Source organism: Oreochromis niloticus, linkage group LG1 (assembly GCF_001858045.2).
Source record: "Oreochromis niloticus isolate F11D_XX linkage group LG1, O_niloticus_UMD_NMBU, whole genome shotgun sequence".
Lineage (NCBI taxonomy): Eukaryota > Metazoa > Chordata > Actinopteri > Cichliformes > Cichlidae > Oreochromis > Oreochromis niloticus.
This window is the reverse complement of record NC_031965.2, coordinates 31,662,924-31,689,119: the sequence shown is the minus strand read 5'-3', so window position 1 is coordinate 31,689,119 and position 26,196 is coordinate 31,662,924. Positions and strand designations below refer to the sequence as shown.

At 38.9% G+C, this 26,196-nt stretch overlaps 1 protein-coding gene across 1 annotated transcript; it reads left to right on the top strand.

The window, feature by feature from the left end:
* Nucleotides 1-333: 333 nt before the first annotated feature.
* On the top strand, nt 334-26,010 carry tent4b (terminal nucleotidyltransferase 4B). The gene is made up of 12 exons (XM_003437666.5): nt 334-1,257; nt 13,473-13,596; nt 17,019-17,065; nt 18,306-18,426; nt 19,129-19,236; nt 19,516-19,644; nt 19,830-20,043; nt 20,469-20,595; nt 20,930-21,015; nt 21,193-21,401; nt 21,543-21,689; nt 23,586-26,010. The coding sequence occupies exons 1-12, from the start codon at nt 722-724 to the stop codon at nt 23,754-23,756; spliced, it is 2,019 nt and encodes a 672-aa protein (XP_003437714.1). The 5' UTR covers nt 334-721; the 3' UTR covers nt 23,757-26,010.
* The last annotated feature ends 186 nt before the right edge of the window (nt 26,011-26,196 follow it).

The window sequence follows — 26,196 nt, the reverse complement described above, 5'->3', positions numbered from 1 at the left end:
ATTTTTCCCCTCTCAATTTAACATTTTACAAGATAAATAATTCTATATTAAACATTAGTTTCTTTTCAGTTTTTTCCCGACGGAAATATTAAAATCATCAAATATGTCCCGAGTTTCTCCTCCCAAAGTTGGTTTAATTATTTGTTTTTATCTTCAAATTAACTTAATTGAGCGTGTTATTTATGCACTATATATCACGCGTTTCCCACGTTTTCTCCCATTATAATCATCAAATAAGGAGAATCAGACGTTATTATGTAACAAAAAAAATAGTCGTCTGTTGCGTAACAACACTGCCCGCCCCCTTTTCACTCGCTCCGCGCATGCGAAGTACAGATATACAAGCCGCCATTGAGGGACCCACGATCTGGAGGAAAGGGTCAGAGAGGTACTTCTACCAGCGGTGCCTGCACGTTTTTCCAGTCTTCTGCTACAACTTTGGCTTCAGCTACCGTTTTTAATACTTGACTTAAGCTCTTGATTTATTCGCTGTGGATGTTTTTGCGTCGAAAACTGTCTTCATCGTTACTACAAGGGAGCCTGTTGTTTTTCTTTCTTTTTTCTTTTTTTTTTTTTTAAAGTAGATTCTAGAAGTAACGGGCAGCAGCTATAACGAGGCTACAGCAGGCTAGCTAACGTTAGCCAGCGACCTGGCTAGCTGCACACGAGCTGAGCATTGCTCGGTGGTGGCGGGGGGGCGGTTTGCCTACAGTGTCATTTGATGGATCCGAGGATCGCCTGGTTCCAACCAGAACAACGTGGACCCGCTAACAACCTGTGGATGCAGATTTGGGAGATGACACAGAGAATTAGCTACTTGTACGTGAATAACAGCTACACTACTGTATCGAGCCCAAAAGCTAACGTTAACGGGGTGTCGGGAGCCGTCGTCGCGGAAGGAAACGAGGCACCCGATACAAAAAGCAGCGGCATCGGAGAAGCCAAGACTCAGGGGATGTCGGCCCCGATGGGGGATGGAGAATTGACAGTACAGGGGGACTTTATACCACTTGAAACTAACAGCAACCACAACAGCCGAGTCTTTGGTACGGGCGGTGTCGGTGGAGGAGGGCAGCAACAGCAAGGCAGCGGGGTCGCTGTGAGCGGAGTCACGGACGGACAGCCCCCCAAAAGAAAAAGGGACAACAAAGCTAGCACTTTCGGATTCAGTGTCATCTTGAACGGTGACAATAAAGAATATGTTGGTTACACGGGCACGCCATGGAAAGAAAGGAACTACTCAGAGGGAATTATAGGGTAAGAAAGAGTTTAATGAAGATGGAAAAGAGAGAACCTTTATAAATTATTTTACTGTATTGGACCCCTTAATGAGGGTGTGAATGTGTAACCCCAAGTAGGTGTTCACCTGCAGTATTTTATTTATTTATTTAAAGCCTAACTTGAACACTTGCATGCTGAGATGATTGAGGCTGTAAGATCCCATCCCCACCCACTTTGTCAGCTCCACCTATCGTGTTGGGCAACCATGTGCAATGTGTGTAATTGCATTAAGGCTCACTTGAGCATAACATTAAATACTTTTGGTTGAAAGGCACCTTATTTAAGACTATTATATAAGGTTATGAAAAGGTGCTGTAGTGAGAATTCGTGTGGTGAGAGTGGTGTGAGTTCACATGTCTTGGACAAAATCATATGGTATGTCCTTTGCAGTCCAGAGTTAAAAGAAAAAAGTTTGATAGTGCTCTCTGCCAATATCACGAAACACCAAAATAAGGAAGTATATTGTGGAAGAATGGCTTTTTATCCCTCCAAAGTTGCAGAGACTTAAGAGAGTCGGTGTTAAGCTCTATGGTTTGCATATCGATGATCAGTTCCTTGTTACAGTCTCATTATTATTTGGATTCTACGTGGTTCTGGATAAATATTCAACACCATATGAGCCTCTGTAGTATTTAGAACGTTATAGTGATCATTTAGGGTTAAGTGATGAGTGTACCCAGTCTTGTTCTTATACGTACTCATTACTGTTGCTGGGTAAAGTTCATGTTTGCGTTCACCAACAACTTTAGGCGAAAGTGGGGAGGGAAAAAACTCCTTTAATAGAAATGAACCTTTGGAAGAACCAGACCACTTCAACTGATTATAAGGAGAGGGAAGCAAAGAGAAGGAAAATGGAGAAATGACAAACAGTACAATAAAAAGTCAGTAAGTTGGTGGGGGTCAGTAACTGCAGATCAAAAGCCTTCTGCTCTTGAGCCAAACACACCTGCAGTACAAGGAGAAAGAGAGGACAAACAGTTAATGGCATTCAATGCTGGTGTACAAATGCTCAGAGGGTGAGAGATATGACAGAGGACAAATGGCAAAGGTAAAGAATAACATCATGACACTGACAAATACAAGGTGAAGGAATGCAAATCAGCTCGAAACAGGTTTGCTAACCTGGGCTGATGGTAGATCAGATCTGCTGTATGGATGCTATACTACGATTGTTATTGGCCTTTTAGTCAGTGTCACTGTGGATTTCTATTAGCCTGCGCAGTGTGAACATAAGTGCTGTTAGTCTGTGGACAGCTAAGGAATGTTTGTAGCCCCCTTTAAGGAATTAAATTATTTTCCTGTTATTTCTAGCCAATAACAGCTGTGTATTTTAACACAGAGTGCACTGTGAAAGAAAAAGAAAATGCATGTTAAAAGAATTTTTGACAGTGGTGTTTGTCCAGCACTTATGGGTGGTCAACATGGTTATAGCATTGTTATGGCAATCAGTCTGTTTCCCTGCTTACAAACAAACCCTGCATAAAATCTGGTTGTATTTGAAATATTTATTATAGTCCTAATGCTTTTCCTTTGGAGAGGGGTCAAAAACTCTTTGGGTGCCAAAATTATTCATATGCAAAGGAAAAAATACTGGAGTTTAATGCTAACTTCAGCAGTTATTTGGTTCATAATTTCCACAAAGCAGATTCTGGCAGCTACTAAACTATACGATCACTTCATTTGAGAGACTCTCACTTGATTTACTGAGAATGAGATTTGATTCCGTAGAGGGCATGCACGTTTAAATTGCAGGGCTTATATTGTTACTCCTACTACATTTAGTCTTCTAGTATTAGTCTACAGTATTGAACTACATGATACAATGAGAGAAGAGGGCCTATATGAACTTTTTGGCTTTTTCTTTTCATTCTTGTCATTTGTTTCTTTTAGATGTGATCACTGTGGGGAAATATTTTGGTGGGTGGGGCTCTGTTTTAATATTCTTTTTTTTTTTTTTAAAGGGCAGAAGTTTGTCTCTTTCCCCACCCCTTTCTGTTAGGCAAGTGCAGACAAGCAGAACACCCTAGTGTGGAGTTTAGTCTTTGGCTGATTCTCATTTATAGTAATATTGTAGCCCTGTGTTTGCTTAAGGACATTCCTTAGTGATTAGCTTGGCTAATACCAAAACCTGAACCTCAGAGTCAGAATCAAACTTAAACCACCACGGAAGGCTTTCTGTTTAACCATACTGTAGTTAATCACAGGGCCAATGTGATGTATGGCAGTACAGTAAATGTATTTCAAAGTGAACATGTGCAGAACTACTGTATATGTGAATGGTTCATTGTTAAATATCCCTTGTTATACATGTTTTGTTGCTAGGGAGTTGTAGCCTGGAAGCACACTAATGCAACACCTTGAGTCAGACAGATGGAATATACTTTAAATCAGTGGCTTTAAAAAGCACTGCTGTCATGGGTGCTAGCATTAATGGTCATGTTGTTCATGTGATCAGTATCTTGTGGCTGATTGGTTCTTGCTTAAAAAGACTAAAATTTTCTACTGTTTTTGACTGTGATAAAGATGTAGTTGCCTGGGATTTCAAAGACCTCGTCCTATTTTATTTATGTCATGTGCACATTTCTCGATTTGGCTGGGATTTTGGATGTGATACAACCACTGGTTGCTAGGGGAAAAATGTGTATTCCCCAACTGATTGGCAAGTTCCTGTGTGTCGCTAGGTGAAATTGGTTTCACCAATTTCTTTCTTTTTTTTTTTTTTCTTTTTTTTTTTCTTTGGTAAATTCATTTTTTTGCTTGGAGCTAACTCTAAGTCCAGAAATAGTAAAACTTGAGAGGGTACGATGGTAAACTGGAAATGGAGAATGCTTGCCTTCACAGCAAAAGCTCTGTATTTTGCAAAATGTTGGTTACACCACTGAGGCACAGCTTTTACTTTGAAGGTGAACCCTCTTCATGTTCAGTTTGCGTCACAGTTTCACTACAGCTTGGAGAGTAGCTGGACAGTGTTTCTTAGACAATCAGTTATTCCCATTCAAAGTACAACTGTAGCAATATGTCACCAAAGCAATCACAAGGCTGTTATTTAACCAACTGGGTGGGAAATACACTTTTCCCTAGCAACAAGTGGTTGCCAAGGGGCTAGCTGGCTAGTCTTTAGGCGTGCATGGGTGGGGATTTTAGTAATAATTTTCCCAGCAACTGCACTCAACCTTTAGCAACCACATGCAACCACATGCCTTATTCACGTGATCCTACATTGTCACTATGACAAAATGGTGTAGAAGTTATTGCCATGTGATCTGTGGACATGAGTCTGCAAAACATCAATTGAAGTTGATGAGGTAATGACCCTCTGTCTTGAACTTTTTCAACAATTTGAATTTATAGGCTCAGTCACCAGTTTTGGTTCACAGTAAGACTGACCCTAAGTCTATTCTCATAAAAATTGGGTAATTCTAAAGATCATACCCAAGCCATGCTCATTGGTTAACCACATCTCCACCTGCACTTTTAGCGGGATGATGTTAAGTTTTGCTGAATTGAATTATGGATTTGTTGCGTTGCTTGCTGAGCTTGCAGCGAAAAGTTGAGTAGAATTCGTCTTGTCAAGTGCTGTTACAGGTGTTAGCCAACCAGATGAGCTTTATTCAAATCATCTGGTGTGGCTTTGGTCAGTCAAATCAGGTTATTAAAATATACTGAGAATGAAGTGATTGCACTTCTAGTTTGATGAACTGTAGGTGAAATGAATCCTTGTGGAGAGTCATCACCCTGTCTGTTAACAAATTTATTAGCATGCAAGCTAGCTTGTCTCAGTCCAAGATTCATTGTTGTACCTTTATAAGTTGCTGTTGCTATGACAATCATGCCAACATGACCAGAGAAATCTTGCATTACTCATTTTAAATCTTCCAAGTTTCTTCTCTGTGATTCATCTGTGATTAATAAGAGCTATTTAAGTGAGCCATATAATAATATTGAGCAAGTGTTGGTTACACATGTTTGAAAAACTGTTCTAAAGCCTTTCATCTGCAGTCTTAGGAGAACAGCATTGTGTGCATTCTACACAGAAATTTGCAGACATAGTCTATATTGTAGCTGAGCGTTTTTTTTGTTTGTTTGTTTTGTTTTAATAAACAAAACAAAAAACGACAAACAACATAAACTGCCCACTGTGGCTACTGTTGGTGTCATTTTGGTTATTCCTTTTCTTCTTCAAGCCCTCTTCTCCTCCAGTCAGGATTCTACTGAGATCTAGTGTCTTGGTTATTTGGTTATGGGCTGTTGGTTGTGTACCCAGAATGTAGTGTAGGGATAGGCACACAAATTTTCCTTTACAAAGTGGCATAAAGCAAAAGTGGAAAATGAGCATTTCAGTTCTTTTGATAAAATAACTAAAGCCACTGGTCATGCTAAACTACCTCATAGGGTGAGATTAAGTGCTCACCTATGATTTTAGGAAATGGTGGTGTATCATGAAAGGTGGACTGGGATGTGATGCACCTTTTTGATTTTTAAGAAGAAGGTAAAGAAGTCTAAAAAAAACAAAACAAACAAAAAAAAAACACACAAAAAAATTTCTGCTGAAGCTTTTACTGGGATTCCTGTCTGGTTTTAGTCTGTCACCAGCCAAATTTTTGCCATTTTTGCCCCCCTGTGCAGTGACATGCTTTAGATTCTTTTTCCCAAATCTGTCATGTGAATGTTTTGGGTAGCAGGCGTATGTAAACCAGAGAAACACTGTTGCATTTTTGGTATTTGAAAATGGCAAAACAGAGCAATGTGGTAGTGCATTTTTCCATGGGACAATCTGTACACTATATTTGGGCATGTGGGTTGGCTAGAGAGGCAGAGGCATGTGCTTATTTGTGTTTGACGCTCCTCCAGGTTTTCTGGAACTTACACGGTCCAAGCAAGCAGCCTGCCTCTTGATGGCAATGGATCAGTGTTTACATGCTCCACACGGCCTGGCTTCCATTTAACAAAGCCAACCCGCTTGAGTGAAACCTGAGCCCTTTCTGTCTGTCCAATCAGATTAGGAGGTTGAAGGGAGTGTTTCCACCTAATTTTCTAGTCATGTAGAACAGCTATTTAGATTCTTGATATGGTCACAGGAAATGAGTGTAGCCTGGTAGAACTGTGGCCTTTTTCTGTCCTGCAGAACACGTGTTGTGGTTTTTATTGTCTAGATAATGTCTCAAGGTTCAAGTCATTTACAGCAGGGAGATGTTGTTAGAATTCAAAGTGATAGGTAGTTTTATTAGATTACAAGGCTGCGTGACTCTAGTAAATTCATAATCATGATTGTTTTGGTCAGTACTGTTGTGATTGTACTAAAATTGACTAAAATGGCTTTGCCCTTGACTGTTAAATTAAAACAAAACTAAAAAAAACAAAAGGGGGGGGGGAGAAGCAATTGAATCGGTGAGGAGGGTGGAGGACACATTGTGATCTGGTAGGACGTTTTATGCCCAGACTAATAGGTGTTTTGATTATATAGCTGTTCTCAAAAGGCCAAGTGCTCGTCTGCCCCAACTGTGAAAAGTTTGCTTGTGCAGACGGCCCCAGTTGGCAGTAAACTCGCATGCCTTGGGAGACCTGCACAGTAGTAACCGGAAAGCAATAGAGAGCCATAGCTAATCGCAAACCGTAGCATGCTACTGACAGTGAACTGGGTGAGAGATTATGAGGGAGCTCGAGACCAAAGTAACTGTTCATGATCCTTCCACAGATTCAACTGTGGAAATTTTGCTTTACTTCCTGTCAATTGGTAATCTTTACTGAAAGCCCTCTTCTCATCATTACTCTACCTGAACAAAATGGTGATTTGAGCTTTTAGGTTGGGGCAAAAATTCACTGCTGTAAAGTAAAAAGACGAAACCTGCTTTAAAAAAAATGCAAAAAGGAGTCTTTAAATGCAGATTATTTTGTTTTGATGATTTTAAAATTGAGCTTGCTATACTACATGTGTCCATGTTTGTTTTTTGTGAGTTGAACTTAAATTTCCAAAACTAGGGAGACAAAACATCTGAAATAGCAAGTCATAGTAACAAAGACTTCTAGCAAAGGCAAATAGTCCAGAGGCATTTAAGTAGAAGTTAAGGTATCAAGTTCATTGCATTTGAAGTTAACTGAATTTGTTTAATATTTTGGATATGTTTGTGCCTGCCCACGCCCAAGACACAGAAATGCAAGAGTATAACAAAAACAAACAACCCTCAACTCTAACCTGACCATAGTTTTCACCTAAGCTGAGGGCTCCAGTTATAGAGTACATCCCTTACAAGCTAATTAAATCTGTGGTTAATAGTTCACTAATGAGATGCCTCACCAAATTGTTTTATTACCATTTACTGCATCTATTTTTTTTTTTTTTTTTTAGATATTTATATGACCCCAGGACACCCATAGATAGTGCTTCAGTGACTAAAACTCTGTTATTGGAGCTGTGGTTCATCTAGTTTCTGCTGGCTTTGACATCCATGTCACCCTCTCCTTTTCCTTTCTCTGCTTACTGGCTGGCTGTCAGCCAAAGTGTGTAAGCTTGTAGCGAGAAAGAAGCCTTCATGCTGGTCCTATGAATACTATGTAAAACGGGCCCCCTCTGAACAGCACGTGTGGGCAGCTGGTCATACGGTCTTCCCATGTGTAGTGAGGAATGTAGTTGGGGTTTTTTTTCTTTTCCTTTTTTCTTCTCTCTTCCAGTCCTGTGGAAACTTCCTGTGTTCCAGACCGATGCAGTGAACTTGTAAAACAGAGTATTTTCCAAAGAAAAGATCGTAACTGTTCTTGACTCTTGTATATTAGCAGTTTAAAAAAAAAACAACAAAAAACAAGAAAAACAGCCACACAAACTTTTTATTACCATTTTCTACTTATTGCACTGTTGTAGGTTAGCTTTGCATGACTGACAGTTAAAAATGGAGCCCTATTTATTTAAAACGAGGCGTTTTAGCTCCTCTTCTTTTAAGCTGACTTTCTTATGATTGGTTGCTCATTGCGAATAGAAGGTTTGATCAGCAAATGGATGGACTTTCTATGCTAACAGCCTGGTACAGAGTTGACTATCTGAAACTGAGTGCTTAGAGCACCCTGAGTTATAGTGGTAAATAAACAGAATTCGTTATTTAAAACTTTCACAGTGATTGATATAGAGATTTTCCTGGTGACTTTTTCAACTAACATAGGACTGAAGACCTAGTCTAAAAGCTAGAAAACACACGGTTAACAATCATTTAGTTGAGTTTACACTGAGACTGCCTACATACTGTTCTTTTACATCAAAGTACTGCAAAACTGTGCTGGTTTGTGCACATGTTTACAACTAGCAGAAGTACTCCTGGATTGTATTTGATGACTAGCCAGTATTTGATGTATTTGATGACTAGTTGCACACATCCTTAATATGAGCATCAACCATTGTAACTTTATTTTATTTTTTTTTAAACATGATGATTAGCATTATTCTCAAGCTCCAGCTACTAAACAATATCTGTATCCTGGACTATATCAGGTTTCTGGTGTAGCTATTCCTTTTTAGACCATAGCACCCTGGTACATCATTCAGGTGTAACCAGACCTGTCACTCTCAGTCAGCAGTGTGTGGGCTTTTGTGTAACTGGAGCTGTGTTGGCCCAGTGGTCAACACTTACCACCCGGATCAGTTCATTGATGAAACATTAATGAATATGCCATCTGTGTGACACTGACACGTCTACTTCAGTTTGTGCTCGTCCTCATTTAGCAATGCTGTGTGTAATGCGACTGGTTTGCCTCCAGGCATCCCCGTCAGTCCAAAGCTACTGTTGTTGAAGATGTCGTTTCATAGACACAGCAGTGTCATGTAACACTGCTGTAGATGTGCATGGAACCCTTTGTTGCAAAGGTTGGCACAGCACATATTTCAAGCCTTGATTTGACTAAAAAAAAAAAGGATAATGTTTGAACTTGTTCTGGCTAAATATACCAACAAAAATTGTGAGAACTGTAGCATGATTAATCTGGTGCATAACTAGACTGCATTGAGCAGGTGTTTTTCAGCACAGGAATGTCTTAAAGTGGCCATTAAATATTAAATTCTAAAAGTTTGCTTCAGTAAATACATTTATTGGAGCATCCAGTAAATGTTACTCAGTGTGATGTGACAGTAACCTCTTTTTTTTCCTTCATTCTCACCAACTTAACAGATGGCTCTCATTCACATGAACGCTTTTCAGCACCACGCCCAATCCTGCATCTCTACCCTAGTTTTTCTGTGTTGCCTCTGGTCTGTGTCTGGCCTTTATTTTTTTTTTTTATGTACTTTAAAAAAAATATTAGTAAAAAAAAAATATATATATATATGTGTGTGTGTGTGTGTGTGTATATAGATAGATAGATAGATATTTAGATATTTATTTATTTTAATATATATTATTTGCTTTGCTTGTTATACCTTTTGCTCTCCATGTTTGACTTGGAATTATTTTTCCAACCACCAGAAAGCCCAATTATGCCTCCTGGACAGGGTGTGTCCTCATGAAGTATTGTCCCTTTTAGGGGAATTCCATACAAAAAAAAAAAATTGCGTTTGGTTGGAGTGTACAGTCTTGTTTTCGAGTATAACTTTTAATGCATAACCTGAGTCCTTGTAATTTGTGCCAAGTTTAGTGGGGAATGAAGCCAACCAAGTTCAGGCACTCAACTCCAGCTGTGCTGTGTCAAGTCTCACCCTCACTGTCAGCAATTTGAAACTTAAGCTGCCAAGTTTTTCATCCTTACCTCTGACCTGTCAGTCCTGCTCCTGTACTGAATCACTGCCTGATCACTGATGTTTTAATCTCTGTAGGCTTTGAGGGAAATGGTTACTCATTGCTTCCCATTTTCTATCTGTATCATATTTGTTATGCGGTTAAGAGCTCAGAGCTCTGACTCTTCTGCTGTGATAAATAATTTCAAATGTGATTTAACTGACTGGGAAGATATTTTGATTATTGTGGCGCAATATCGTGAATTTCACCGATTAGGGCACACATGTTGCCCTACCCCCCATATATACATGACATTGCCTAATGGTGCTGGACACCTGGGGACCTACATGTTGAATTGCAGTCACCAACCAATCATTTGATAGAAAGTAAAACATTTTTAAATGTTGTTTGGTAAGATTTGTTTGAACTTTTATATTAATAATTAGCTTTTTGAGTGCGATTGGTGAAAACTAGACCTTTGACTATGCATTCAGCTATCACAGAATGTTTTCATAGTTTTTTATATTTTTATAAATGAAATGATGAGTAAAAGCACTGCTTTAATTCCTCAGACCGGCACAAAGTCAATTCCAGTACTCTGGGGAGTCAAAAAGTGGTGTCAGAAGAAAATTCAACATTGCTCCTAAGCAGCTCTGCTCCATTCATATTTTATTCATACATATTGACCAAATTACACTAGAGTACAAAACATAACTGGTTTAAAATGAAGCAGCACTAATGTTAGAGGCAGCAATTGGGAATAAACATGACTGGCAACATTTCAAACACTAGAATAAGCTTGTTGGAGGAAAATGTTAGACTTCTCTCCAAGTCTCAGCTCTCTGGAAAGCTGCTCTACTAGATTATGTAACACCACAGTGATATAGGCAAGTGGGATTATGTGATAAACGGTACCAAGGGTCCTGATGCTTTCAAGTCAGGCAGGCCAGAGGACTGGGATGTAATTTGATCCTAGAAGGTGAGGCCAGAGGAGGAATTCATTATTTATTTTTAAATGTGTGCTCTCATCACGTGAAAACAAGGGAGCAGTAGTACTGTTTGCTGTAAAATGAAACCTAGTGGTGCTGTTGGTAAGTGAAACTGCTTGACATCAATGTTACATTGAGAATGCATTTGACAGAGGTTAATTTAACTTGACCTATTTTTAGGTATCCTGAATGAAGCCATGGTGACGTGTGTTCTACAAACCATGAAATTAAAAGTAATTCTTCTGTAATGCAGATTGGAGCATTTCAGTTTCTGTTTACCCTTAAATGAAACTTGGTGTGTGATTGAGGCTGAAAATTTCTCCAGCGTCATTTGAGGGGTGGGGCAAAAAAACCCCAAACAACCATTTACAGTCTTAGATGTCCAAAAGAAATGGATTGTATGTAGTACCAGCTTGTATTCTGTATTAAAAACCTACACTTAAGGCTATCAAACTTTTCAGAAGGAAGATGCAAACAGAAGTAACATGTTTGATGTGAAAGAAGGAAGTGAATGAAACTAAATGAAGCCATTCTGTTCATTTTATTTCTGTATTTGAGGTCAGCAGTCCGAAGATTTCTTTAAGATGAAACCATCCTTCCAGCTAATGGAAGCATCTATGTGACAGATGTAATATCAGCATGCTTTTCTGGGGAAAAAAATTTGCTTTGGGGATCTTGTATTGTCTTTATCTGCCCATAGTGGTAATCCGTTTCCAGTTAGTATTACTTAAAAATATCATCTCCCCACAATTTTCCTTTGCATTTTCAGTAACTCGTTGACTTATGAACATTTCATTTATCACAGTTAGAACAGTAGTGTAATATTTTTAGAAATCATCCTACTTGACCCTCTGCTAATGAAACTAGAATTCCTGATTTAAAAGTGTACTTAATTTCCTAATCTAATCGTTGCTCAAGTTAAATGCCCTATGCTACTTTGATCTAGCTTCTCAAATAAGTTGATGTGCCCCTTTCATTAGTCCCATATGATGCACTGAGTTTTGGGTGTTTCATAAAACTGTCTTAATTAATAAAATAGGAGTGCCTACTTTATAATTCATTATGATTATGATTATTGTTGTTATTATTTTAACTAGCCACCTTTTTGTGTTTAGATTAACTGTTAGTTTGTACACACAGTGTTTTTGTCCAGCAAATCAGGGGTTAGTTTGAGGACATCAAGATGGCATTTGACTAAAGGGGGAGAGAGTTCTGCATTGTAGGTACAGTTAAGTTTCTGAAAACAGGAAACAATAAAGGTGAGGCTCAGTTTCCTTAACTATCAGTTGAGGAGAGCTTGATGTATAAAGCCCCAGTAAGCTGACACACACACAAGCTCTTTGGAGTGGAATCTAAACAACAGTCAGCATTACCAGCTGTCATATGCTTTCTTTACTTTATTTTAAAAAAAGTGGTGTCACTTGTCTAGTATGAATTGGTTAATTTTGGCCCAACTTGTGTGTCAATTGTCTGCACACAAACCTGTCACTCCTTATATGTGTATGTAGACATGACTGGTCAGTGAAAATGTCAACACACGTGGACAAAGTGACCAGTTCCAAGGACAAAAGCTTAGCCCTTACTACTTTTTCCCCCTTTTTTCTTTTAAAGACTTATGCACTGTAGAGGTTCCTGTTGTTTTTACGCTGCCTGATAGTTTACCAAATATAAATAGTTGGCTTTAAACTTAAAACGCTGCTAGTTATGTTATGTTTGGAAGACTAAAACTTGCATGCTATTTGGAGGAATAACACCCAGATATTACGTGTCTCAGAACACCATTAGGCAACTCGTATGCTCTGTCATAATATGAAATTCAGTCAAAACATTTTTTTTAGAATGATTGTACTGATAAGCATGAATTTATTTGCCAAGGGAAGGTCGAGTCTTTGGTTCCAGCCTGCTGAGTTGTCTTTAATTTCTGGCCTGCTCACTGTAAAATGTACATGTGCATGAATACAGTGCCCGCATCTTCTAAACAATTGTCCTTGCAAAAACTGTTCAAATATTATAATAATTTACCTGGAGATCATACTCTCGTTTGGATTTTCAGCAACTAAAGCTTATATGCAGAAGCATTGCTGCTAGTTATATCCTTTTCTTGGCATTACATATTTGCAATGCTAATGTCAGAGGATCCCAGAATGGTCCAACCCAGTGAGAGAAATTTTACCTTTTGTTTTTGGCATTAGACTTTTACTAATGTATTTTTATTATTATTATTTTTTTATTGACACAGAAATTTATATTGTGGTGGTTTCTGCATTTTTATTTTCATTCTTTGCCTCTACTTAACTGGTATATGGATTTGGATGCATATGTCCTAAATGATATATTATTGTACTGTCACAAACAACCAGATGGAGTAAGATTTCATGCAGTTATGACTAAACTTTAGATTTTTTTTTTTTTTTTTTTTTTTTTTTTTATAATGATACCTTATATTTTCAGTTTTATTTTGGTCTGGTATTCTTTAACTATTTTGACAGCACTGTTTTGTTTTCTACAGGCTACATGAGGAGATTATAGACTTCTATAACTACATCTCCCCACGGCCGGAGGAGGAGAAAATGAGACTGGAGGTGGTGGACAGAATCAAGGAAGTCATCCATGACTTGTGGCCAAGTGCTGAGGTATACTTTGTTCTTAAACCCCAAAAACTGCAAAAGTTTTTTTTTAGGCAGAATGTTGGTTTGGATATTGAGAGATAATAGATTTATTTGGAGAAGAAAAAATCCACTTGTGGGGTGCAGATGCCTTTGTGTCAAAGTAACTGAGGATAAAACACAGAAAAACATGAAGGAGACTTTCCTTGCCTGGGATTTTATAGCAGATAACCTTAAAAATATTCTGCAGTAGATCAAAAACGAAAGAAAGTCATTAATCAACATATGAAAATTACCTGATGCTGCTGAAGTGAAGCAGAGCAAAGTAACAGATTTGATTAGAGACACAGCTAAGCGTTTTGCAATTTTGCATAAATTTAAAAAGTTTAAGTTTGTTCAGTAGCCTATTGAACAGCAGAAATGAGGCTTTCTTTTTGGAAGTAAGTAAAAGGAAAAAAAAAACAGCGGCCCACAGCGCTGTAAACAACGGTAGACTTGTGCGTAATAAGCAAGCGAATAATGCAGAAAAAAGATTTTTAGATGGGAAACTGTTCTTGAAGTACAGAGAGAGAGAGAGAGAGAGAGGGAGACAGCGAGCTCTGCATTAAGTGTGATTGTGGTGGAAGCAAAACAGCAAAACTATGAAGGAATTCATGACGATGTTTATGTGAAGCGTAGTTTGGATCTTCTTTTGCTGCTGGTTCAGTCAATATTGTTTGGAGAGAGATAAAAACCTGCAGTTTCTGAATTTAGCCCAAAAAGGGCGTAAAAACAAAGCGAGGACCCGCCGACAGATCAGAATCAGCGAGCTGTCTTCTTTCAGCCCCGACCGTGTCTGTGCCGTCGGGTGAGAAAGCCACATCTCACTGATTCTGATCGTTGGCGGGTCCGCGCTTTGTGTTTACGTCTTTGTGCAGAATCCCTGTACCTGCTCTCATTTACTATTTTAGCTGTTTTGTGGTTGTTGAAATTTTGTGAGGTTTAACCTGAGATTCTGGCATTTCGGGCAAATAAAATTATATTTAAAAATCGATTCAGGGTTTTTAATGAATCGATTTTACGTTATCCAAGCTAGAATCGATTTTAATCGATAAATCGATAATCAAAACCCACCCCTAGCCGTAATGCTCCGACAATCCATCAAGCTGTGCGGGTTCGTAGCTTAGCAAAGTCGTACTAAAACATTTGACAGATACCACATAAAATCGTTTCGAGGTCAGTAAACACAACCAGAATTCATACATAAGGCACACGGGATTATAAGGGGCACTGTCGATTTTCAGAAAAATCAAAGGATTGATTTTAAGTGTGCCGTATTTTCCAAAAAACATGGTAATAAAGACGGCCCGCTAGCATGCTCTAACAAAAATAGTGCTTTGTTGTGTATCTGACGGACGAAAGCTAAACCAGTTCCACACCACTGAAGTTGCAGCATTTTTACAAACCAATTCTGGTTTATCCGTTTCATTAAATGATCTGCTTTCGCCGCCATGCTTTTTCCGCCATGTGCGTATGAAAACAAAGGCAGTGCGCATGCGCATTTTACTCATATTCTATCGCGATATTTCATTTTCCTATCGTTGCTCAACATTATACCCGTGAATGGTATGATATGGCCCAGCCCTACTTCAGATTATTAGCTTTAATCTGAAAGCTATCTAATGTCTATTTGACCGTATCTTATTTTATTTTTTGCACAAATACATGATTTGTAACACAGTGAAAACCATTAACATACTTAAGTGAATTTTAAGGAAGTGCTTAAAAGGACAGTTTCTGCAAATAGCTTTTATTGCAAAGTACTTCGTGGAAGATAATGAATCGGTATGATCAGCTGCTCTCCAGCTAGTGACTCATGCTGTGGACCAACTCCACCATCTTGGATGACAGCTGACTGCTGTAGACTGTTTTGCTCTAATGCCTCAACGTAGCAGCACATGAAGTGGTTCTTCACCTACTGCATGGTCTGGCTCTATCTTGCATAGAATGGATTATATCTTCCACATTGGTTGCTTTGGGCACTGCCACAACATCATTATGCCCGAACAGCTGCAGGTAGCCGTCCTGCATTAAGTGTGATTGTGGTGGAAGCAAAACTAACGTCCTGCAGTACCGTCCTGCATTATTGTTCTGTACGATTGTTGTCACCACTCAAACAATGCCCAGGTGATCTGTCTAAAAGAAACCCTAAAGTCATAAATGCTGACAGAGACCGAGCTCTATGGCCACACTACCTTTGACATAGTGGTCTCTGTAACTTAGAACTGTCAGATACCAGTGTTGGTTTACAATACTAATCAGGCTGTTTGTGACGTAGCTAATAGCTACAGGCGTCAGGCTTTTATAAAGCATTCTGTTTTCTGTTATCTCGCAGCTGCACAGTACTCTGTTTGGGTCATTTTATTACTGCCACCTCAGGCGTTATTGTACCTGCTGACTTTGATCCTGCTGATAGAGCAGTGTGCTTCAAAGTGTGTCTGCCCTGGGCATAGCAGCTCCTAAATGAGGAGCACAACACTGTCCCAATTGTGGTCAGCTTTATTTTATTTTATTTTTTTTTTTCTCCACCATGAAGTGAGCAGGAGCAGTGTTGTCATCTGGTCAGTGTGATGCCTGTTTAATTAGCTTAGATGCCAAGAAGTCCAGCAGTCAGGCTGTTGTTGTACCAAATTGAAATCTTGCCAGATAAACATGTAGGATTGTCTCATTCAAAAAGCACCAAGAAATGTTAATGGTATGTATGCAATAACTTGGCAGTTATTCACCACACTTAGGCCACAAGTAAAAGTGTTACTGGAGATTGCCAAACTGGGATCAAACAACTCTTTTCACCTTCCTAACCACCTATAGTTACCTCACTATTCACAGAAATCTTCAGGAACTACTATTCATTCATTCGGTCATGGCTCTACACTAAGCTTAATGCTCTACATGTGACAGCCCTGTAAACCAGAGTTTATACTTCTGGGTTATAGTGGAATATGTAGAGGAGGTTTAAGGGACTTAAACGTGGGCCATGGCTTAATTCTATTTGTGTAGCGCTCTGAGAGGTTAAAAGGGAAGGTTGAAGATGTATTTTCATTAACAGAGTGCAGGTTATAAGATTAGTAGCTAAAAAGGCTGTTGTTAATGCAACAACTGTTCAATTTGTGTAAGCCTGCCACTAATTCACTGCTATGTTGAGCTGTAAAAATATATTTGTGCATGCTGTAGAACAGGTTTTTGTTGTAGTCAATTGTAGCGTGGGAAAATCAAGGAATGCTATCATAGTGCTTGTTTCAGTTTGTCAGCAGGGTAATCCATGTCATGGTTTTTCAGAGCTATAAAGGTGTGTAGAGGTTTAAAGAAACATTGTGATTAAAAAGACTTTTGTGGGATGCTTTATCTGCATTTCTTATCCAAAACAAAAAATATCTACATGTGTGTAACTGCTTGTCCTTTATCTTCAGGTTGAAGTGTTTGGGAGTTTCAGCACTGGTCTTTATCTGCCAACAAGGTGAGCTATGCAGCATTCATCATTTTTGCCAAACTGTAACTGAACTGGCTTATTAGCACAGTTACTTAACTCGCCTATGGAGAAAGTACTCTGTCTAGCCAGGCTTTGAGGGTCATGTAGTTTAGTAATTTTAGCACCACTGATCCTGGAGCTCGTAAAGGATTTACTCAGAGTGGCTCCCCGCTGCTGACAGACAGCAAGAAGACGACAACACCCCACCCCCCTCAACACACAGGCAGGCATGCCACCTGCATTAGTGAACTCTTAACACCATACTGAGCGCTTTAAATGGGCTCAGCTGTTCATTAATGCTTGATTTTTCAGTGACTGATTTCTTTGACAATTTTGGATCGTTTCTAGAGTTACTCAATACAAACATGACTGTTTGTATTGAGCTGCTAGAGTCGAGTATTTTGTTGTGTGTGAGTGTGACATGGCACTGCTGACTTAATACATATTGGCTGACTCTTAAAAGGCTCTGTCAGGAGCTGCACATTGCTTTTCCACAAGAGGGAACCAAAGCCATCTATCTGCAGTTAGCTAACACACAGGATAGGTTTAAGGTGGACCACTTGTACTTTTCCTTCACATTTGTTTTGTGTATGCAGTTAGTGATGGAGGCTCATGTTCAACATGCTCAAATTTTGAAATGATGTCACGATACAAGTAATTCTTCTGAGTCACACATTTGGGCTTCACACGTCCACACCCTGCTTGTAATGCTCAGCAGAGACTGGACCACAGTTTGAGAACCCACAGCCTTAAAATTATTTTTGAACTGCGGGGCTAAGACAGAGCAGTATAAGACAGATGAGGATTATATAAAACTTTTGTGTACTTAATTACAAATTATGGAACAAGTGAACTTCAAATACAGCTGGTTTATCATATAATACCTGTTGACTGGAGTAGAAAATTTTAGCCAAATCACGCCATACTCACTTGTAAAGAGGAACAATGTGCAGTGTCTTTATGTGCGACAATAACTTTCAGCTGAAGTTACTTTAGTTGTGCGCCTAATGTAAAGCTGCATTGTTTTTAGTCTGTTTAGTGAGGGTCAATATTTTTGTCACATGACAAACTTGAGAGTAAATGTTTTGCTGTGAAGATAAACCAGAAATGCTTCTGCGTTGTTGGTGTTTTTGAGGCACTCATATAGAATAGTTGGATTACAATACCTTTTTTTTTTTTTTTTTTTTTTTTTTTTTCCCTCCTCCTCTTCATTTTCCCCTCTCAACAGTGACATTGACCTGGTAGTTTTTGGGAAGTGGGAGTCACTCCCCCTCTGGACTTTAGAAGAGGCGCTCCGAAAGAAAAATGTTGCAGATGAAAACTCCATCAAAGTTTTGGACAAAGCCACAGTAAGACTTACTTCATTTCAAAAGTTTTCTTTTGTGTTTAGAGGTATAAATTTGTAAAGCCACAACCTGTGGAAAAAGCAAACAATTCGCCTTAGTTTTCAGTGTCTTCAATTCAGGCAAGCAGCTGTATAAAATCACTGATGACGCTGATAAGCATAGTTGTCTTATTATAGTCAGGCATGTGTACAGACATGCACATGAAGAGAAATGCCAGCATCAGAACTTTGGTATGCCTCAAGTGTTTTGTTGCTACAAATGACAGAGTACATTTCATCCAAACTAAAGTGATGTGGTTCTAGCAGTGGCACAGTATGTAATGATCTTGAATCTAACATTGTCATTCATATCACATCATTTTTGTCTTTTCAACCAATTCCAAAAGTTTAATTAACGTTCTGTGCTTTATTAATATATTTGTCCTAACATTTGGGTTTATACCACCTCAGAAGATTTAATAAAAGCCTTTTCTGCTTTGCCACTGTCGCTTATTGGGGTTCTTGAAAAGCCGATAAGCAGTTGAAAGTGAATATCAAGTGGATTTTAGTTGAGGATTAGCAGTTGTGTATGATTGCATGTGAGCATGTTGTTTTCACACTTACAGACACACTTAGACACAAAGCAGTTTGTAGGTGCAGATTTAAAATATAAAGGTCTTTTAGAACAAGTGTGAGGGATTTGTATCTGTGTCACGCATGTTCCCAGGTTCCCATCATTAAACTGACAGACTCTTACACTGAAGTTAAAGTGGACATCAGCTTCAATGTGATGAGTGGAGTGAAAGCTGCACGTCTCATCAAGGAATTCAAAGAGGTACAGTTTACAGTACAGTTTCTGTTCAGTGTATTTTAATTATGATCCATTTTTCCCCATGTATTTTTCTGTATTAACACCTGTAAGGCTGAGTTCCTTCTTTTAAAGATGTGTACATTGTTTGAGTACTGTTGTAGTTAGACCTTAGTCTGACTACAATAATCACCCCGAGGTCTTCCTGAATCCTGAAGATTCTTGCTTCCTCGTGAGGGTACTTTATATAAAAATGTGTGACTTTCAATATACAATATAATAATCCCTATTGTCTTTATCCTGTAGAAATATCCTGTGCTGCCTTATCTGGTCCTGGTGCTGAAGCAGTTTCTACTGCAACGGGACCTCAACGAGGTTTTTACTGGTGGAATTGGCTCCTACAGTCTCTTTCTCATGGCTGTGAGCTTTCTGCAGGTTGGTTCTGTAGTTTAAACCCACCCGCCCCCTGTTCTGAAACAAAATACAAAGACTACAAATTACAAAAACCCTTACCTGTGAATAAAATGATCAGAAATTTGCATTTTAAACTGAGAAACTAGAATTGCAGCTAACTTACTGATTTACAGTACTTCTAACAGCCACCTGTACTTTGTTTCCAGCTTCACTACAGGGAGGATGTGTTTGGTCTCAACATCAACATTGGTGTTCTGCTCATTGAGTTCTTCGAGCTCTATGGGCGCAACTTCAACTACCTGAAAACGGGCATCAGGATAAAAGACGGCGGGTGCTATGTTGCCAAAGATGAGGTTCAGAAGAACATGTTGGATGGCTACAGGCCCTCCATGCTCTACATTGAGGACCCACTGCAGCCAGGTAGAAATTGTTCTAATTCCTCAGAGGTGCCTTTGCTACACAAACAATGTGTAGATAAAACAAACAAACAAACAAAAAAAACTCCAAAGTACAGAATGATTGTCAGTATTATATTAGCATGACTGTAAAAACTGCTGCTTCAGTCTGACTGTAATGTCACATACTGCAATTAAGTGCTCATTATTTTTTTTGCTTCAGACTTGTAGGGACATCAGTGTTATTTTAACCAAATGTAATATATAATTAAGGTGAATAATTATGAAACAGAATGCAAGTCGTTAAAGCCGCACATTGTCAAAAGATTAAACACAAAACTTGAATGGTAGAAAGTGGTGTTGTCATTAAACGGGCAACGTGGAATTGAGAATTCTTCATCGTATTGGTGTGTTGGTAATGTTTATTACCTTCTGTCTTGTGTCCAACAGACAATGATGTTGGCCGCAGCTCTTACGGTGCCATGCAAGTGAAGCAGGCATTCGACTACGCCTACGTGGTGCTCAGCCATGCCGTGTCACCCATCGCCAAATTCTACCCCAACAATGAGAGTGAGAGGTAAGGAACAAATTCAAGAAACTTGCGAGGACTTGTCTAATGCTAATTTAATTTCTTAATACTGAAATTTTCATTCTTTGGACTTAAACAACTGAGACAGTAGTATCAGTGAATGTTTTGATACTGTCACATTCAGAGCGGAGGGTTATCAGCACAAACAAGGGCTTCTTACAGTTTATCTTCAGTCTGTGAAATGATATGTACATTCTTATACTTATTAGTTATTGTAAGAAAATTTTTTGTTGCTTGCTACACTTGATGCACACAAAACTCTAATAACATTTGTATTCAGACTGCTGTTTTACATGTATTTCTCTCTTGTGTCCTATCACAGCATACTTGGCCGGATAATCCGTGTGACTCAGGAAGTGGATGACTACAGAGAATGGATCCGAAAAAAATGGGGAAGCCCACTCAACAGTATGTTCAAGTTTTCTCATGTGTTTGAAAAAAGTAACTGCAAAGTAACTTTGACCCACTAAAGATCAGCAGTTCACTGTCTGCTGAATATACTAATAACTCAAGACTCTAGACCAAATGTAATCTTTACAGGCTTAATGTGTTCACTGTGCATTTGTCTTTTCCCGGCTTCTGTAGAAAATGAAGTCACATTGTTTGAATCGCAGCAGCTTGATGAGCGCAACAACAACGTTCCAGATGACGACGATGATCCTGTGGTGGCTGTACTGTCAACTCCTCTCAGCAAAACCTCTTCCAACTCTTCTTCCCCGTCACTCCGCTCCTCTCCCTCCTCCTCCCCACTGTCGCCGTCTTCCACATCCTCTACTTCCACCTCAAGTGATGGGGTCAGTCCTATGGCTGCATACGGATTTCAAATATGACATTATTGCAAATATCTGTAACATTTAAAGCTTCCTAAGAAAGATTTATAGATGACAAAATATTTTGAAAATTATATTTGGTAACAACTTTTGTCCCCCACCCAGGACTCTGATAGTACACCTTGTAAGACTGCCAAACAGCAGCCCAGCCGAGGATCCAGCGCTCACAGAGAAAAGTCTGCTGTTGTCAGCAATCACAGAACACAGAGCCACACTACCAGCACTCCACCTGGAGGCAACAAGGGAGGAAAGGTACTCACAGCTTCACATTAAATTCACACATGCATCTGAAGATACCACAGATGTATCAATCTAACTTTTGACTAATTGTGATAGTTGTTAACCTCTTTAAATCAAGGATTTATCTTATTGAGATTTTTCTAAGACGAACACACAGATACAGTTTAAGAGCAAAGATTGAGGAACACATAACACAAAAAGAAATTATAAAGGTTTGTATGTTTATAATTTGTTTGTAGGTTTATAGCTTGCAAGAGGAACTACAGATGCATAAATATAACATTTTAACATTTCAATTGCAAAATAGAATGCAACTTAATGTTTTTGGTGTAAAATTTGTGCAATATTTAAGAGCAATGGCTAATGTTAGAATGCCCTGTGCTGGTAACTGCTGGATAACTTTTATTTGTAATTATTTTTTCTGGATAATGAAAAGATTGCAAAAGAAATGGAGAAGCTTTTCTGGTGTGCTTTTTGTCACATTTCTGCACCAGTTACGTTGACACTGTACAGCGGGTAAAATATTGAACACATCACCAATTTTCCAAGTAAATGTATTTCTAAAGGTGCTATTGACATGAAATCACCAAAATGTTGGTAACGGCCCATCTAATCCACAATATGCAAAGAAATTAAACCATAAGAAATGACATGAGGGGAAAAAGTATTGAACACATGAAAAAAAGTGAAGTGCAAAAAGGGATAGCAAGTCATGACTCCACCTGAAATCTCGGCTCTCGCAAGACCTTTGCAACCTTATTATTGCAAAACACACAGATGGCATTAGTTACAGAAGAATTTCTAAACCGAAGGTTCCAGTGAGCACTGTTGGGGCCGTAATCCCGAAGTGGAAAGAACGTAATTTCACCATAAACCAGGTGCTCTGCAAGATTTCAGACGGAAGTGAAAAGAATTATTACAAGAGTTGTCCAAGAGCCAATGACCACTCGTGCAGAGCTACAGAATGACCTGGAATCAGCAGGTACAGTTGTTTCAAAGAAAACAATAAGTAACGCACTCGGCCTTTAAATGATGAAGGAAAAACTTGTTGAAGCGCATTAAAGTTTACTGAGTAACATTTAGATAAGCCTGTAAAACGCTGGGAGTATATAGTCTGGTCAGATGAGACAAAAATTGAACCATTTTAATGCCATAATGCACACAATGTCTGGAGGTCAAAAGGCACTGCATATTACCCCAAAAACACCGCACAAACAGTGAAGTTTGGAGGTGGGAGCATCACGATATGGGGCTGTTTTTTCAGCATATGGGACTGGAATGCTTCATAGAATTGAAGGAAAGATGAATGGAAAAATATACCGACACATCCTTGATTAAAAAAAAATCTGCTGCCATCTACCAGGAGGGTGAAGCTGAAACGAGGGTGGATGTTTTAGCAAGACGATGATCCCAAACACTGCTAAGGGACCTCTCAGTTGGTTTCAGAGAAGGAAAATAAAGCCACTAGAATGCCCCAGCCAACCTGACCTGAATCCAACTGAAAGTTAGTGTAAGAAAATAAAAACAATAAAACTTCCCAAAAAAACTAAAGGTCAGAGTTCATATAAGGGAACTTTCAGATTTTGAAGACTGTTTGTTTGGGCCAAAATCACCACCGCAGTAGGGGTCTTGAACAAACAAAGGCTTTTGTACAAAGTATTAAATACATTTCAGTAAGTGTGTTCAGTACTTTATCCCTGTGTCGTTTCTCATTAGTATACATAATTTATGGGCATCTGTCGTTTGACTTCTTTGCATGTGTGCATTGGATGGGTTGTTACCGACATCTGGTGATTTCATGTAAATAGCACCTTTAGAAATTGACTTGAAGCACCTATTTTACCTGCTGCATGTCTACGGAAATTCCACCACTATTAATAACTAAATGTTTTGTCCTCTGCCTCCAAGGCCAGGATGTCTCGTTCTCACCAAAAGAGTGGCCATCATGGGCAGCAGAACAACTTCTCCGGTGGCAAAAGCCATCCGAGCAACAAGCCACACCACCACCACCACCAGCAGGCCAGCAGCAAGAGGAGGAAAAATGTGCGAGACTCAACACAAGAGGATCTTTACAGATAGGGTTAATTTTGCTAGCATCACCCCACATCCCCCTTCCTTTTCTGCAACTGACTGTCATGTCTCACTTCTGCTGCCAGACTCGAGCCTTGGGAGACTACTAGTATTGAAACATCGTCTAGAACTCTTTCAATCTGGCTTTTCAGGGTGACGAGCAACAACCTCTAGCAGGGAGGAAAAACTCACAAAGAGAATCGTAATTGGAAACGGACATAATTTCATGGACTTGAACTGAAATCACAAAGGGTAAACAGTCAGTTTCCAGCTTCCCAACAGCTTCTTGTAAGGAGTGGGGTTTTTCTTTCCATAGCCACCACCTACACAATATGCCTCTTGCGCCTCCTGCTGTACAGGAATGGACAGGCCAGGTGTGTGGAATCAGCTCTGGAGCAATACCTGGAACTGCTGGCTGGAAAATAGGATCAAAGGTTTTAAAGAAAAATGAAAGTATGCAAATGGCTTAAAATGTACAAAAAAAAAAGTTATGTTGAACAGAAAATGTGTATGAAGAATTTCTTTTCTTTTTTTCTTTTTTTTTTAAATGATGGTCACTTACAAATGCAATCAGTAAGAGTGGGGAAATAACTTATGCATGATATGTTTTTAGTTGATTTAAATTGTTTTGTTATGTCTAAACAGGTTATACAAAGATTTGTACAAAAAAAACACACAAAATAAGCAAAAAACTGTTTAAAAAAAATCACAACTAAGAGGAACCTATTTCGTATGACATTTTTACAGACAATTTGAAGTCGTATAAACATGCACATTTTGCTCCCGCTGCTTTGGGTCCCATTGCCAACAGAAATCATCAGCATCTAGTTTTTCTCCTGTTTGCTTTCGGAGTGTGCTACAGTGTTAACAGTTAGCCCTGAGTGAGCCTTTGCTCACAATACAGCCCTATAGATGAGCAGAGGGAGCTCGAGTTCTCTTATCCAGCTCACTCACATCAGTGTAGAGGCTTTAAGACTACAGGTTTGAAACGTATAGGGCGATAATGGGTTTTACTGCGGGGGGGGAGACACAAAAAAAACAAAAAAAAAAACAAAACAAAAAAACAACAAAATCCTACACTTGAAAACGTGTCATCAATGCGATAATAATCTGTTTCTCTGATAATTTACAAACTACAAAATCATTTGTATTTGTTAAATGTATTTATTTTTTTATTAATTATATGAACATAGTATGGATCTATGTGTTTAACATTAGAGCCCATATCTTTGAGTCCTATATTTGAAATGGGATAAGTTGTCGGGAGGTGGGTTGGGTCGGGCATGTTAGGATACAGGAAGATGCCACCTTTTTATTGTTGTACTACTACTTTTTCTTTTCTTTTTCTTTCTTTTTTTTTTTTTGTTTTGTTCCACTGACAGTTGAGTGACCAAGTTACTTTGAACAATTTGAGACCATTTTACAAGTCATGTGGTGATAATTTTGTATTAATGTGGCTGGTCTACCTAGTTTAAGAGAGACTATTTGTTTTACGGTTTATAAATCAACAAGAACACTTCTGTCATTGCAGTACAGCAACTAACCTGTAGATGGAGTTACTGCTCCAAGTCTTAATCCACAGAGTTTGGGCTTGTATACTGCATTTGGATTTTTTTTTTTCCTTCATTTTTTTTTCCTTTTTTTGTTTTTGGTTTGTGTGTGTGATTGTGATTGACATAAGCTTGGTGTCTCGTCTGAATAGGCAGCTGCACATAGCAAACTTTCAACTTAAACAGTTTTTCTAGGAGGGAGTCTCACACCGAAGCACAGTGCAGTCCCCTCGTCATCTACCTTTCTCAGATGTGACAAGAATCACCCACAGTAAAACAAGTAGCCAGCAATAACCACCACCTCATGTTATAGAATGCTACTCCACAATGACTACTGTAGCGACACAATGTTATGCTCACCACCGAGCTACGTTATGTGTTTAGATGGAGCAGGATCAGGACACTTTTAAGTCAACTTACTGTTATTTGATGTCGAATTATTTAAAAAAAACAAAAAAAAACTACAGTTCCACTACCCTCCCAACACCTCACTCGTTCTCAAGTACTACAGCTGAGGTTAAAAATGCAGTATAACAGCGCTGGTCTTGTGGTCGACAGACAAGGAGAAAGGTGAATCAAGTTGTGCCATCTGAATGTCCACTGACCATGTTTCTTCACTGCAGGAAAGCTTTGACCCCCCAACTGTACTCATTTGAAATGTTTTTCTGCAGCTATTACAATCCATGCAATAAAGACCATATCGTTAAACCATATGTTGAGACAAGTTTCTGGTCTGCCTTTGACTTTTATTTTGAATTGTCTTGACTTTTTTGAATTGTCTGCCTCTTTGCTGACTAAATTAAATAATTGTAAGGTCACTTAAAATGAAAAGCAGCATTGTGTTGGGGTGTGAGGGAGACATCTCCAGAGGGGAGCTGATCTGAAAGTCTCCAAATTGG

Excerpts from the sequence above, each read along its gene's own strand:
- tent4b (XM_003437666.5), top strand. The coding sequence starts at position 722 with ATGGATCCGAGGATCGCCTGGTTCCAACCAGAACAACGTGGACCCGCT. Across the intron at positions 19,237-19,515 it reads TCATCAAGGAATTCAAAGAG|AAATATCCTGTGCTGCCTTA; the intron begins GTACAGTTTACA and ends TTTATCCTGTAG. Across the intron at positions 20,596-20,929 it reads CCCAACAATGAGAGTGAGAG|CATACTTGGCCGGATAATCC; the intron begins GTAAGGAACAAA and ends GTCCTATCACAG.